Consider the following 12,469-nt stretch of genomic DNA (forward strand, 5'->3'; position numbering starts at 1 on the left):
CTGTTATTCACTGTTCTAGTGGGGCTGATAGTCGTACCGGGTAATGCTGGAAATGTGTAGTTAGATCTACTGTGTTTTGGTCAGAGGAAAGTACCTTGGAATCCACCACTGCACTGGAAATGTATTTTATACTCAGGAGGAAGAGAAACTGCTTTTGAAAAAGTCACCCTAATGCTTAATGTTCATCACTATCAGCTTCTCTGTAAATACTTAATAATTGCTTGAAGTATTTCACCTTATTTACGTTACATAACATCTCTGTTGCCCTCACTATTCACATAATTTAGCCTTTGCCAATTTTTATAAACTCTAATTTCCATATAGCTATAAGCAGCGTACTGGGCATCCAATGTCTGTAATTAAGTATTATTTTTTACAATTGATTTAATTTGGCATCTGAGTGCTTGTTTTGTTTTAACAGTCAAAAACCTATAAGTATTTGCTCTGCTATCATATAAGAAAAAGACAAGCAGCAAATCCATACGATTGAGAAGCTGGAGTCAGAGAATGGCAAGCATTTTTGCTTGATAGATGACTTAATAGGGGTGGGGGAAAAAAAATTGAATGTATCATGATTTTTTTGCAACGATTTTAGAATTTATTCTTTTCCCTAGAATCGTGATTTATTTCTTCTTTTCTAAACCAACGATTGATCTAAATAGGTTCTGTTTATACGGTACCGCCGACAGCAACTACATCATATCTGTAAATATCTACCTACAAATCTACAAATGAAATAAATGTCAGACTGACTGACTGACATGTGATGTGCATTCTTCTTAGAAAATAATCAGTTTTTAGAAATGTCTCATGATATATTGTCTCTAGAAGTGTGTTATTCAACTTTTGTTTTTGTTAAAGAAGGAAAAGAAAATCGCAATACTCAATACTATCGAATCACAATACTTCTAGAATCGCAACAAATGAAAATTCCAATACAAATCGAATCAGTACCCATGTATCGTGACAGAATCGAATCAAGACAAAAGCATATCGTCCCAACCCTATGACTTAAACAAAGTATTGGTTAATTTTCTGTCCATCGACTTTTTGTTTTAGAACGGATGTCTTAATCAGTTTTGTTATGCTTATTGTAATCACCCCTGGATTCTGTGGCTTGTTTTCAATTGTGTTTTTGTTCTACATTTTTATATACACTGTGCCGGAAATTTCGCCGCATGTCACTCTCTCGGCCGGATGTCCGTTACCTTTCGCTTTCTTTGTGTTATAATTCTGAACTCCTCGATTTATGAGGACTATGGTTGACTGATCCTTTTCTGCTGTTTTCTGTTGCACGACTAAACCAGTACACACCCTACTTTCCATTGTGTATGTGAAATCTCATTCTTGTTTTCCTAGCATTTCATGGTGTTAAAAATAGCTGCTGCGGCCTCCAGTGTGTTGTTTATTTTCACAATCATTTCATATTAACTGGTGTCAGATTGCTAAGTGAGAAGTCATGGCACAAATATGATTAGTGTTTTCAATTACAATTGGCTGATACAAGTTCCCCAAAACTTTTGCAACATTACACAAGGCGCTCTCTTGCATGCCAAAATGTGCCTTCATAGCAAGATCATTACATAGTTTGAAAACATAGGCTAGATGATTAATAAAAAAAGAATTTCATGTTGATACTTCTGTCGAGCTGCCTAGCTTTTTAGTCTCTTTCGGCTCATTGTTTAGGTTTCACAGCCCACAAATGTACTGTTACTGTATGGTTCAGACAGCAGCAGGCAGCTGCTTTCAGCCAGCAAGCTTTGATAAACCCACTGTATACTACACTACCTGCCCAGCTTCAAACTGCACACAAAGTGAGCCACTAGCACGTGAACATCTAGCTAAAGATCCAGATATTTTTCTCAGGGGTTGGTTGAGTCCAAATCAGAGCAAACAGGAGAGTGAATATTGGACTTACACTCATCAGATGGCCAAAAAAACAACAACATCCTATTTAAAGGAGCAGATTCTAATATTACGATGTTAACATAAATTCATATTTTGATGTAAAAACCATGTCTCCTGATGTATTTCATAAATAAAATAGACGTAGGCTATTACTATCTAGGAGGAAGAGGGCCAGTTCAGGATCACTTTTGAATCCTTTGTTTTAAATCCCGCAAAGCTCTCCATCTGTTGAATAACCTTGCATGGTTGACTCGCGTTTTCGCCCGTGTTCTATCACTGTCCCTCATTTGTTTTTAGTTTTTTTTTTTAGCTATTTCTGTTCGTTGGTGAATTCTTTTCTTTTTTCTCTTAGCTGACCCTGTCCCAGTATCAGCCATAATCACAACATATAAAATTCACTGCAAAACTGCCTAGGCAAATGGAAACATTGACTCTTAGAGTCTGCGTAAATCATGCCATTTGATTTGGTGGGGAATTGGACCTGGGGACAGGCATTAAGAATAATAACTATATAGAAATAGCCAATCTTCTCATATAGAGGCATCAGTATTAAATTGAGACTTTCATTACCAGTTAAAAATTGCTTGTTGCTGCTTTAACTTACATCTCATTACATTCACTTTGTCAGTGCACACTCTTTTTGTATAGTTAAATTGTCTGACATTACTTGTTTGTTCAGTAGGTGACTCATATTGCTTAGAGTGTAATATTGTACCCTTTTTTGAAAGCAATTAGGACTGGTTGCCTACATGTGGTGATTTCTATTGATGGCCGATTAGCGATAGAAGCCGTTCCTTTTCCTGTCCTCTGTAGTATGGTTTCTTTCACTTTGAGAAGCCTGGCACTTAGTGAGTGGGAGGGAGAAGAGTAAGCAATAGAGACAGAACGAGAGAGAGAGAGAGAGGGAGAGGGAGAGGGAGGGAGGTATGTCATCATTCACTGGATTACAACCAGTATGTGTTTGGGAGACGGAGACTACTGCTACTCTGCAAGGCATTGAGCTTTAATTCAACCTTAAAAGGTTGACAAAAGTTTCAACAGAAAGTTTGCAGCACGCCGATTCTGCACTTTGGACAGGTAAGAGGAGTTCGTATTTTGTATTTTGTGACTTGAGAGTAGTAATCGTTTTCTTTTGGCGCTGTGTGCAAAAGGGGGTGTGTCTGGAAAAGAAAACGAGTGTAGGGAAGTAAGACGACAGCACTAAACAGTGAGAACTTTGATCCAATTTAGAATTCTGTAATCAAAACAGTGAGAACTTTCATCCAGTTTCAAGTTGTGTCCTTGTAATCAATGTATTGTAGTTAAGTGTAGTCCTAAACACAAGGAAGTGAAAACTATGTCCCTGTTTTGTCTAGCTGCCTGCCAGTGTGGGTTTCTCTCTTCATACTAAACATGCACTGAGCTTCCTGACTGAGCTTGTACTGTATATGCACAGGAAGAAAACATCTTACAATATCAGTTATTTATTGAATTTAAGTGTTGGCTCAATGTTGCACTTTGTCATCATTTATTGCCAGTGTTTAACATGTAGCTTAAATATGTGTGCAGCCACTGTTCAGATATCCAGTATTAGAATGAATTAGGAACCTCCTGGTCGTGTCGTTGGAGGATCAGGATATCCACCTCAGCATACCAACTCAGCTGGAGCACCTTTTGGTGTGTTGGGTGTATGGGAGAGTTGTGGAGTTTGTCCACATCTGCCGTCTATTTCTCCTGCAGTTATCTGTTTGGCTGCTCGTAATCTGATGAGGAATGTTGAGTTTGCAATTCCTGTAAATGGTGTCTCTCCAAGCAGGTCAGGTCAGGTCAGCTGCTTCAAGGTTTCCATCGTCAGACTTCATGCATGTGCCTGCATGTCGGTCTCCAGCATTGCATACTGTGGAGTGTGTTTACATTGACTTGACCTGATTTATAGAGAATACTTGTCCCAGGCCAGCCAGTTTAACCATCACTCTGTATGCACCACACGCTTCGAAGAGCTTGAATTGTGGGGATTTTTTGCGGTGGTAACAGGGGGTTGAACAATAAAATGTAAAGTACATCCATACCTCTTCAACAGTGAGATAATTTGTTAGGGTTTGAGTGCCAGCTTTCATTCTACTTGCTGTACTTTAGACCAAGGAAGGTTGGGTTCTGGAATCCAGCCCTTTACACAATCACACACTCCACAACCGCCCACATGCACACACACACCCAATGTCTGAAAGTAGTGTGTTTTTTTTGTTGGCAGGAGCCATCGCTGGCACGGCAGAGCCCAGTAGACAGGAGGAGAGGGAGCGATCTGAAGAGGAGCGCCCAGACCGACTGTCTACAGCACTGGCTGGCAGCATGGTGAGCCAGTCACACTATGTATACATACAGTACTATGCTGTAGATTCCTGATTGCTTTTAAACCAGTTGTTGCTCCTAACTTGCTGGGACTTTTTCACATTCCCACAGGAAATGGCACAATACTTTTCCAGGCCACAGGGTTTGCAACATGTTTAATGACACCATACACTACTCAAACATTTGTCAATTTTTCAACTTTCCACCATAGACAGTTAAATAATCAAAAAAACATTGACCAACAGATCCCGTTGCTCTGGACGGAAAGTATATTAGAAGCACTTTTCTGACGATGGCTGAGTGTTACTGCGCAGCCTCCAACTGAGCTTGAAGACGTAGATGTGATGTGAGCAACCTGTCTGAAAGTTGGAAGTCTTCTGGTAGCTGTGCCAAGAGAAATCTCAATAATTCCGAATCTTGCAGAGACGGAGAGCGTAGGTATATGTAAGGAGATAACATAGGCACATGCTAATTATTGCTAACTAAAATGCTAGTTAACATTAATAATTAAACTTAAACAGCTAATGTGAGTCTAAACTGCCTGCGAGCTTCTCCTGTACTATACGGTAATTCCTCTACTGTGTGACAGTAATTCGTGTGGTTATGACACAATCGTTAGCCTATTTTTACAAAAACGTCTGCTACGGAGCCATAACGTGAGATACAAGGTAATGGAGCCTTTTATACATTGTCGTGTTTCTTTAGAAATAAACAATGGACAAATAGAGTCTTTAAACGCTTCAGATGTAAAGTTATTCGCTGTCAAAGTGACGTCAAAATGAATGGCAGTCAATGGGATGCTAACGTCGGGTGAGTGCTTGTGGCGCCCTAGGAGGTACGCGTTGTGGAGAGAAGCTTACCCCCTTGCTTGCCATACATGTGCTTTAGGGCTGCACAGCTAATTGTAGATGTTTATTTAAACTATGTATGAGTTTCCTGTTTACATTTTATTTTTGTCATACAGCAGTTTCCATATATGATACTTTATAATATTGGCCTCTCAGAAATACAGAAACTTCCACTGTAATGAAGTAATCTGTTGTTGGTAATTAAATGTGCAATAAAAAAAGAAGTGTTCATTAGATCATGATAAACAAGACACATTTATTAGTGATCAACATTGCTTTAAAAAAGGGACACATTTTCTATAATGTTCTTTTCTTCCAGGCGGTTCCTTGAATTTCTAACCATCACATTTTGGGTGGGACGTCGGTGAGGGACCATGTAATTGTCGCTGTGTTATCGACCCCTACTAGTTGTTCATGATAGCTGCACAGAGGGAGAGTGGGATCTTTTGGGATCAACCAACACACAATTAAATAATAAATAATGTAGCCATAGACAGTAAACGGTAATTTGCTGGACACCAATGTAAGTGAGTGAAAGTAGATCATCCTCAGGCAGCTTTTCTCTTCACCCAAGTAGTAGTTTCCTCAGCAGGGTTACGACTTTATTGCATTGCTGTTTCATTCAGGAACTTCCTGCTGCATCAGTAAAAGTGTTGTGTATCAACCAGTAACAGATGTTACAAGTCTTTGATGTAGCTCCCTGCCACGTGTCTCCTGTACAACTCTCTGTTTTGGAATATTGAACGCAAGACACTGAACCCCAACATGCGTATTCAGTGGCCGTCGTACTGAACATAAACCTCAGCTAAATGTCCAAAATGTGAAATTAAATGCTTGTGTCGTAGTCCGGTGGTGAAGGTGCCCACCCAAGTTGACCAAGACATCACTCTGCTACAGTAAGTACTGAATTGGGATATATCTATTTCTACTGGTTGCCCTCTAGTGGATGCTACTCTCTAGTTGGCTCTGAAGCAAAACTAAGACTAAATGTTTTTTGTATTATGTAACATTATCATGAAAGTAATTGGTGCAGAAAGATGGAGAAATAATTGTGCTGCTTCAAGTTACTACATGCACTTTTGTTTGAATCGGAGTGTTTCTTTATGCTGAGTGTCAGACTTTGCTCTATGTGAGTCAAGCAGCGGTTTGTCTAATCATGCTGCAGTCGTGGGCCTTAGGGTTGTAATTACACTGAAGCATAGTAAATACAACGCAAGCACAATGCAAAACTATTTATAGGTCACAACTGTACTTGGCTGTACTTGTTTCAAAAGAGCCATGCAAGCTTGGAATGCATTTTATTTATATAGCACTTTCTAGAACCCTCATAGACACTTTACAGAGAAAAGAAACCAAGTGCGTACACAGTGTGTATACTATACACTATATTTGAATGAAGTGCTCAGGTATACTCAGAGCTTTAGAAATGTGCATAGACATACAGGTCTTCTCAAAATAGATGTTAAATGCATATTCTTTTGCAATTTTATTTTACAACTTAGGGGAGAACCCCAGCAGTCACATGATGGTCCTTTGCGCTTTCTCAGTAAATGTACTTCAGCCAGGATAGACTGTGCTTTAAGAGTGGGGAAGCACCAGCAGTGACCAAATGAGCCACAAAATCCTCTCGAAAGTAATGGGTGCAGGTTTTATGGGACAGAAATAGGAAGTGTAACAGGAGGATGTGTGTCCCGAGGTTCTGGTCAACTGGGTCCACAGAATGCCACTGTGGCTGGCTGCCCAGCTCTCAGCCTTTTTATGGGACACACAGTCGAGCTCTGGGCTTAATTGATGGCGGGGCTGATGAGCAAATAATGTGCCCACCGAGGCACGTAAAATGAGAACGCAGACATCTGCTAGTCCTGGGCTAGTACTGTGTTGCAGTTCAATTTCATACGATTCTTTAAAAAAGCATCTTTTTATATTCTATTATTGCTTTAGTTTAGTTTTTGTTGCACTTCGGGTGTAGTTGGGTGTGGTCAGAAGTGTGCTCTGCTGTAACCGCACTCAACGGTGATGGCCCCAGTGAATGATAGGTCTATCTGTTCTCAGTTGCTGTTGATCTAAGGGCTATTTTCTCAGGTGGGATTGTGAGACATCTGTTTCAGCAGTTTGTTCCACAGGTAATATGACCATTTTAATCTTGTTTTGTAAAGCAGTCTTTAATTGCTTCCCAGCCTCCAGCTTTTTTGGCTAAAAACAAAACGGGAAGCATTGAGTTAATACTGTCGTCCACTCGTGCTGCCGTATTGTTAGCAGGATAATGCGAGTATGGAAACAAGGACAATGGGGTTGCTTTACCCTGCGCTCAGTACCCAGGGTGCTTTGTAATGCTACCTCGGTGGGGTTGTGGGGAACTAGCAAGAGAAGTTTCTGTGCCAGCTCCATGCAAAGAGGGCTGTTTCTGTGTCACTGCCCCATATGATGTTACCTGCTTACATAAGGATTACATCACCTATATGTGTGCTTTTTTTTTTCTGGACACACCAGAAGCTCTCAGTAAGGGTTGTGGTTAAAGCCAAATGGTTCATTCCAGGTTGTTGTTTAAGATTCGACTGCCGCTCTCCTTGAAGGGACTTAGGCTTCTAGCACTGTTGGACCCTGCTCTGGTTTCTGACAGCTCGCCGTCAGTGTCTGGTAGTTCCCTATTCCTCCTTTTCATTTAATTCAAATAGTGGTAACTTTGTTGTTTTGTTCAGTTCTTTGTTTTTTTGAATCAATGCCTGTTGACCAGAACTACTATGTTTGAAATGTTTTGAAAAACAATTTTCAATGAAAGCCTAACTCCTTGTACGCTTGTAATGCATCATATTAAGCTAAATCCTGCTTCAAGCTAAAATAGTCAGAGTTGCCACAACACTTCTTACGTAGAGCATGCATTATAGTATGCTGCAATCATTTTACCTACAACATTGTTATAATTAGTCAGGAAACACTCGCAAACTGCAGATTGCAGAATAGTTGCAGGTTTTAGCTTGTATGGTTTTATATTGAAAAAGGCATTCAAAAATAACCATATGCATTATTCATATCCTACTTCTATAGCTGTGTGTTAACATGTGGGCTGACACTCTGCGTCGGTGACTCTCTACCCTCCTTTCCTAAAATAAAACCTAAGACACAAGAGGCCAAATCTGGTGCTCAATTTTGGGGCCGGGCCGGGCAGGCAGAGAGGCGGGAATGCAGGCCAGTGTTTGGACTGTGGATCCACTCGTCATGAATTAGGCTGCAATATTCAGAAAATCCTAAAATGTCCATATGAATGTGGATACACTGGAAATATTTGAAGGCTGTACATGTTTTGAAGTTAGAATTAAAAGTTGATCCTCTAAGCATAGCTCAGTTTTGAATGACATACCTGCTGAGCTTTATACTGAAAGGCTTAAATAATAGTTCTTCTTTAATGCTCTCGCTAATCTCATCAAGGGAAAGCCCTCCACACTTCCAAACTTGATGAGGTTGCACTATTCCAGGATATGAGAAGTCTTAATCATTGGGAGTTTGCCAAAGAAAGAAACATTTCAGGCTGTGGTGCTGAGCGATTTTCTGTCACACAAGACAGAGAAGCTGGCATAGCTTTCTACAGTGTACATTATTCTGCCTCTTACTCAATATGACAGCTCAACCAAGCATTTGTGCGTTGAAAACACCCATATACTAGTAAGGATGTCTTTTGTAAAGCTGGTACATTTGGGCTTAAGTAGAAAGCATAAGGCTTTATTTCACTTCTTCATTTCGTTCTGGGATAATAAATGTAACGAGTCACAGGTTTAACCATGTGACATGAAAGTGTTTCTATGTAAGGTTCTGCTTGATTTGTGGAAGTGCATTTTATAGCAACAGAGTCCATTTACCTGATGAGTTGGACGTCATACTGCAAACAAGTGCAATGCATCATGCCTCCTGGGTCCGTGTACTTGGTGGCCAACGGATTTTCGTTTTGAAAGGAAAAAAACGAAAAATGGCCAGTTTCCCAATTACCATTAGTAAATAGGAAAACAAAAAACAGAAAACAACCCATTTTTCGTTTTTTGTTTTGATATTAAAAAACGAAAAACAATCTCGTTATCCGATTTTCTTTGATGTATTTGTAGATGGAACTCGGAAATTAAAATGTGTGTATAAATCTTATTCCTTTGTCAGTACCCGATCCGTACCGCCTGTAAAATCCGTTCTGTGCACTGCCTGATCAGTTCTACGCTTGCGCGAACACCGGCAAACTTCACAGCTCTATGCACGCATTGGCGTAAGGATGTTTGGACATTCCCGGTTACCGGAAGAAAACATTAGACAGTGACAGTAGACCGTTGTGATGGCAAAGATGAAGTTTACAAGGTGTTTGCTGGAGTTGCCTAAAGTATCTGTTAATGATATACGGAGGGTCGTCCGGCCATCCAGTACAACACCATGTAGCAAATTAAATAAAGGCTTCAAATTTTACGTTTCGTCATTTCTTTGCAACTTTGAAGGTAATTTGCTAACGCTAGCTAGCCTGAGCTAGAAGCCTTGCTTTGGTGTTATAAATCATGACTCCGTCCTGCTTCAGGTTAACCATGTTTTAAATAAAGTTTAAGCATGTGTATACCTTTCACTTCATGTGTTTGTACTTTTATGAAAGTATCAGGTAAAAACAGGGCTACAAATGAGATCTCTGTGAGAGACCAGCATACTCCTAGCAAACTATTATGTAGCTCAATGCTGGACATTTCACCCCTAATTCCGGTCACTTTAGTGTATTTGTATTTGTTTAGTATTTGGTTTAGAAGCCTTTATTGGTGATTTTTTTACGGTACAAAGTCCTGCTATATACGTACATAGCTAGCTATATATGCTCCGCTATTTCGCGTTAGCATGCAGCTACAATAGTTAGCTATGAGTATGCTAACGTTAGATTGTAGTGGAACGAAGCAGCACTTTCCAACGTCAAAAATCGCAGACCAAACACTACACAATCGGACATGTTTCAGCAGGAATGTGACCCAGAATTGGGGAGAATTTAACAACATTGCCAGCTAAGATGACCGTTAGCATGTAGCTACTATAGTGTTTACTGCCGTTAGCATGTAGCTACTATAGTGGTATACAGCAGTGGTGGCTGGGAGAGCTGTCATCCCATCTTCAAAAGGACACTTATGTACGTTTACACTTCATCGCATTAATAATAGACAGTCTATGGTTATTAGTCAAGACGAAGTATTAGGTAAAAACATTAACGTAAACAACACAACAACGATGTCGCTACACGGTTTTGGATCAGTGACAAGTTTCGAATGTTTGTAGCTATGACTATTGTATAATAAAGATTTAATAAAAAAAGATTTAATAAAAAAGTTGTAATGTTTGGTCGTAAAGTGTTGACACGTTACTTATATACAGTCTGTCGGTACACGATCCGTTCTGCCTGCACGATCCGTTCTGCACATGCGCAAGATAATACTGTTTTACCGAGGATACGACCTGCACGATCTGTTCCACGCTAGCCTATGGCTAGCCTCCACCGGGAAGCTAACCGCTAGCAGACAGCTAGATTCAGTCTAAAATAACGTTAACTCAAACGTAATGGGAAAAGTAGGCTATAGCTAAATTAAGACTTCACAGTAATAACAATAAAGACAAGTATTGAGTGATTGTATTTTAAATGAGCACAAGTAAAGTAGAACTGACGTAACAGCTGTTATATATGTTAGGTGTTTGTTATATATGTCAACGTTTATTTTCAAGTTTTATTTTGAGGGTCTTTTAAAGTTATTACATGCTGTCTCAGCTAGCAGTTAGCCGAATTAGCTGTTAGCTAAACTAACGTTAGCTTGGCTGTCGACCGGAAGTGTGGAACAGATCGTGCAGTCTTGTAAATCCTCGTACAACCGCGCATGCGCGAACATTTTGCGCATGTGCAGAACGGATCGTGCAGGCAGAACGGATCGTGTACCGACACAGTCTATGGTTACAAATCGCACAGGGACATTGTTAGTTTTCTACTACGTAATTATGCGCATGCACAGAACGGATCTTACAGGCGGTACTGGCCAATAAATGCTATTGAAGGGCGGGTCTTGGCGTGGCGGGAGTAACTTCCGGGTCACGAAAAAAATACCAATGCAAAATTAAGGAATACGACTTATACACACGTATTTTAATTTCCGAGTTCCATCTACAAATACATCAAAGACAATCGGATAACGAGATTGTTTTTCGTTTTCCGTTTTTTAATATCAAAACAAAAAACGAATAATGGGTTGTTTTCCGTTTTTTGTTTTCCTATTTACTAATGGTAATTGGGAAACTGGCCGTTTTTCGTTTTTGTTTTTTTCCTTTCAAAACGAAAATCCTTTGGCCACCAAGTACACGGACCCTCCTGCACCATAAGGCTTTCCCTTCTAATATATTGCCATATTAAAGATTATAGGTTTAAAGATCATTCAGACTAGGTATTGAAAATGCTGATGTTTGTGATTTTTATTTTTTTTTTTATTTTATTTTTTTTTTGGTTCAAAAGCCAATTTTAGTGTGCTATATAGAATAGAATGACCTAGAAGCAAGTAATTATTCTGAGTGAGGTATATAGATGGATGTTATAGAATTAGCTAATATTCACACTGAACAGTTGTATACAAGTTCTGCTTGCGGTGGAACTCATGATTTGTAAAACTGAAGCAGAAGAGTAAAAAAAACACGTTTTTGCTCAAACAAACGTAGGTACAAATAAGGGCATCCGTCATGTGAAACCTAAGCTGCTAAATAATGTTCTAATTAGTGCTGTCAGTTAAACGCGTTATTAACGGCGTTAACGCAAACCCATTTTAACGGCGTCAATTTTTTTATCGCGAGATTAATGTTCTTTTTGGCCTAGCAAACTTTGTAGTTTTTTTCACATGCTGTTGCAACAACTAGTAACGTTAGAAAAACTACAACACCACACTGGATCTAGCTAGACCGGAAACTAAACAACGGGCACGCCACACACACTTGTTTGGGCTTGCGAGCCGGCCAAAGAGTAGTAGGCTAACGTTACGTTTTGAGTGGATGGTGAGTGCGAGACGCCGAAATGGATGCCAATAAGATTCTGAATGGAAAGTTTACTTTTAAAAACTTGCCAATTGGTTCCATTGACAAGACCAAAGTGATCTGTGTGTTTTGTCGTTGTGAACTGAGCTATCATCGCAGCACGTCCAGTCTGGAATACCACTTGATGGCCAAGCACACAGCTGATGCCAATTCTCCGCCCCCTCGTCAAAGCCAGGCGACAAAAGCACAAAGCAAGCCGATCCACTTTTCCATGTAAGAGCATTAAAATGAGAAAAAATAATTTGACAAAAAGAAATCTAGGGACATTTAGAATAGATAAAAATGTGCGATTAATTGCGAGTTAACTATTTTAATCGTTT

General features: G+C 39.7%; 1 protein-coding gene across 3 annotated transcripts in view; it reads left to right on the forward strand.

The window, feature by feature from the left end:
* Positions 1-12,469, forward strand: part of mtmr4 (myotubularin related protein 4) — a 48,361-nt gene that overhangs the window by 474 nt on the left and 35,418 nt on the right. For 2 of the 3 annotated variants that reach the window (XM_035991062.1, XM_035991064.1), the window contains exon 2: positions 4,139-4,239. In XM_035991062.1, the coding sequence (XP_035846955.1) occupies positions 4,237-4,239 (3 nt within the window). In that variant the 5' untranslated portion in view covers positions 4,139-4,236. Of the gene's footprint in view, positions 1-2,835; positions 2,986-4,138; positions 4,240-12,469 lie in introns of those variants that run through there. The other variant, XM_035991063.1, reaches the window with a different exon arrangement.

This window comes from Sander lucioperca, chromosome 13 (genome assembly GCF_008315115.2).
Source record: "Sander lucioperca isolate FBNREF2018 chromosome 13, SLUC_FBN_1.2, whole genome shotgun sequence".
Lineage (NCBI taxonomy): Eukaryota > Metazoa > Chordata > Actinopteri > Perciformes > Percidae > Sander > Sander lucioperca.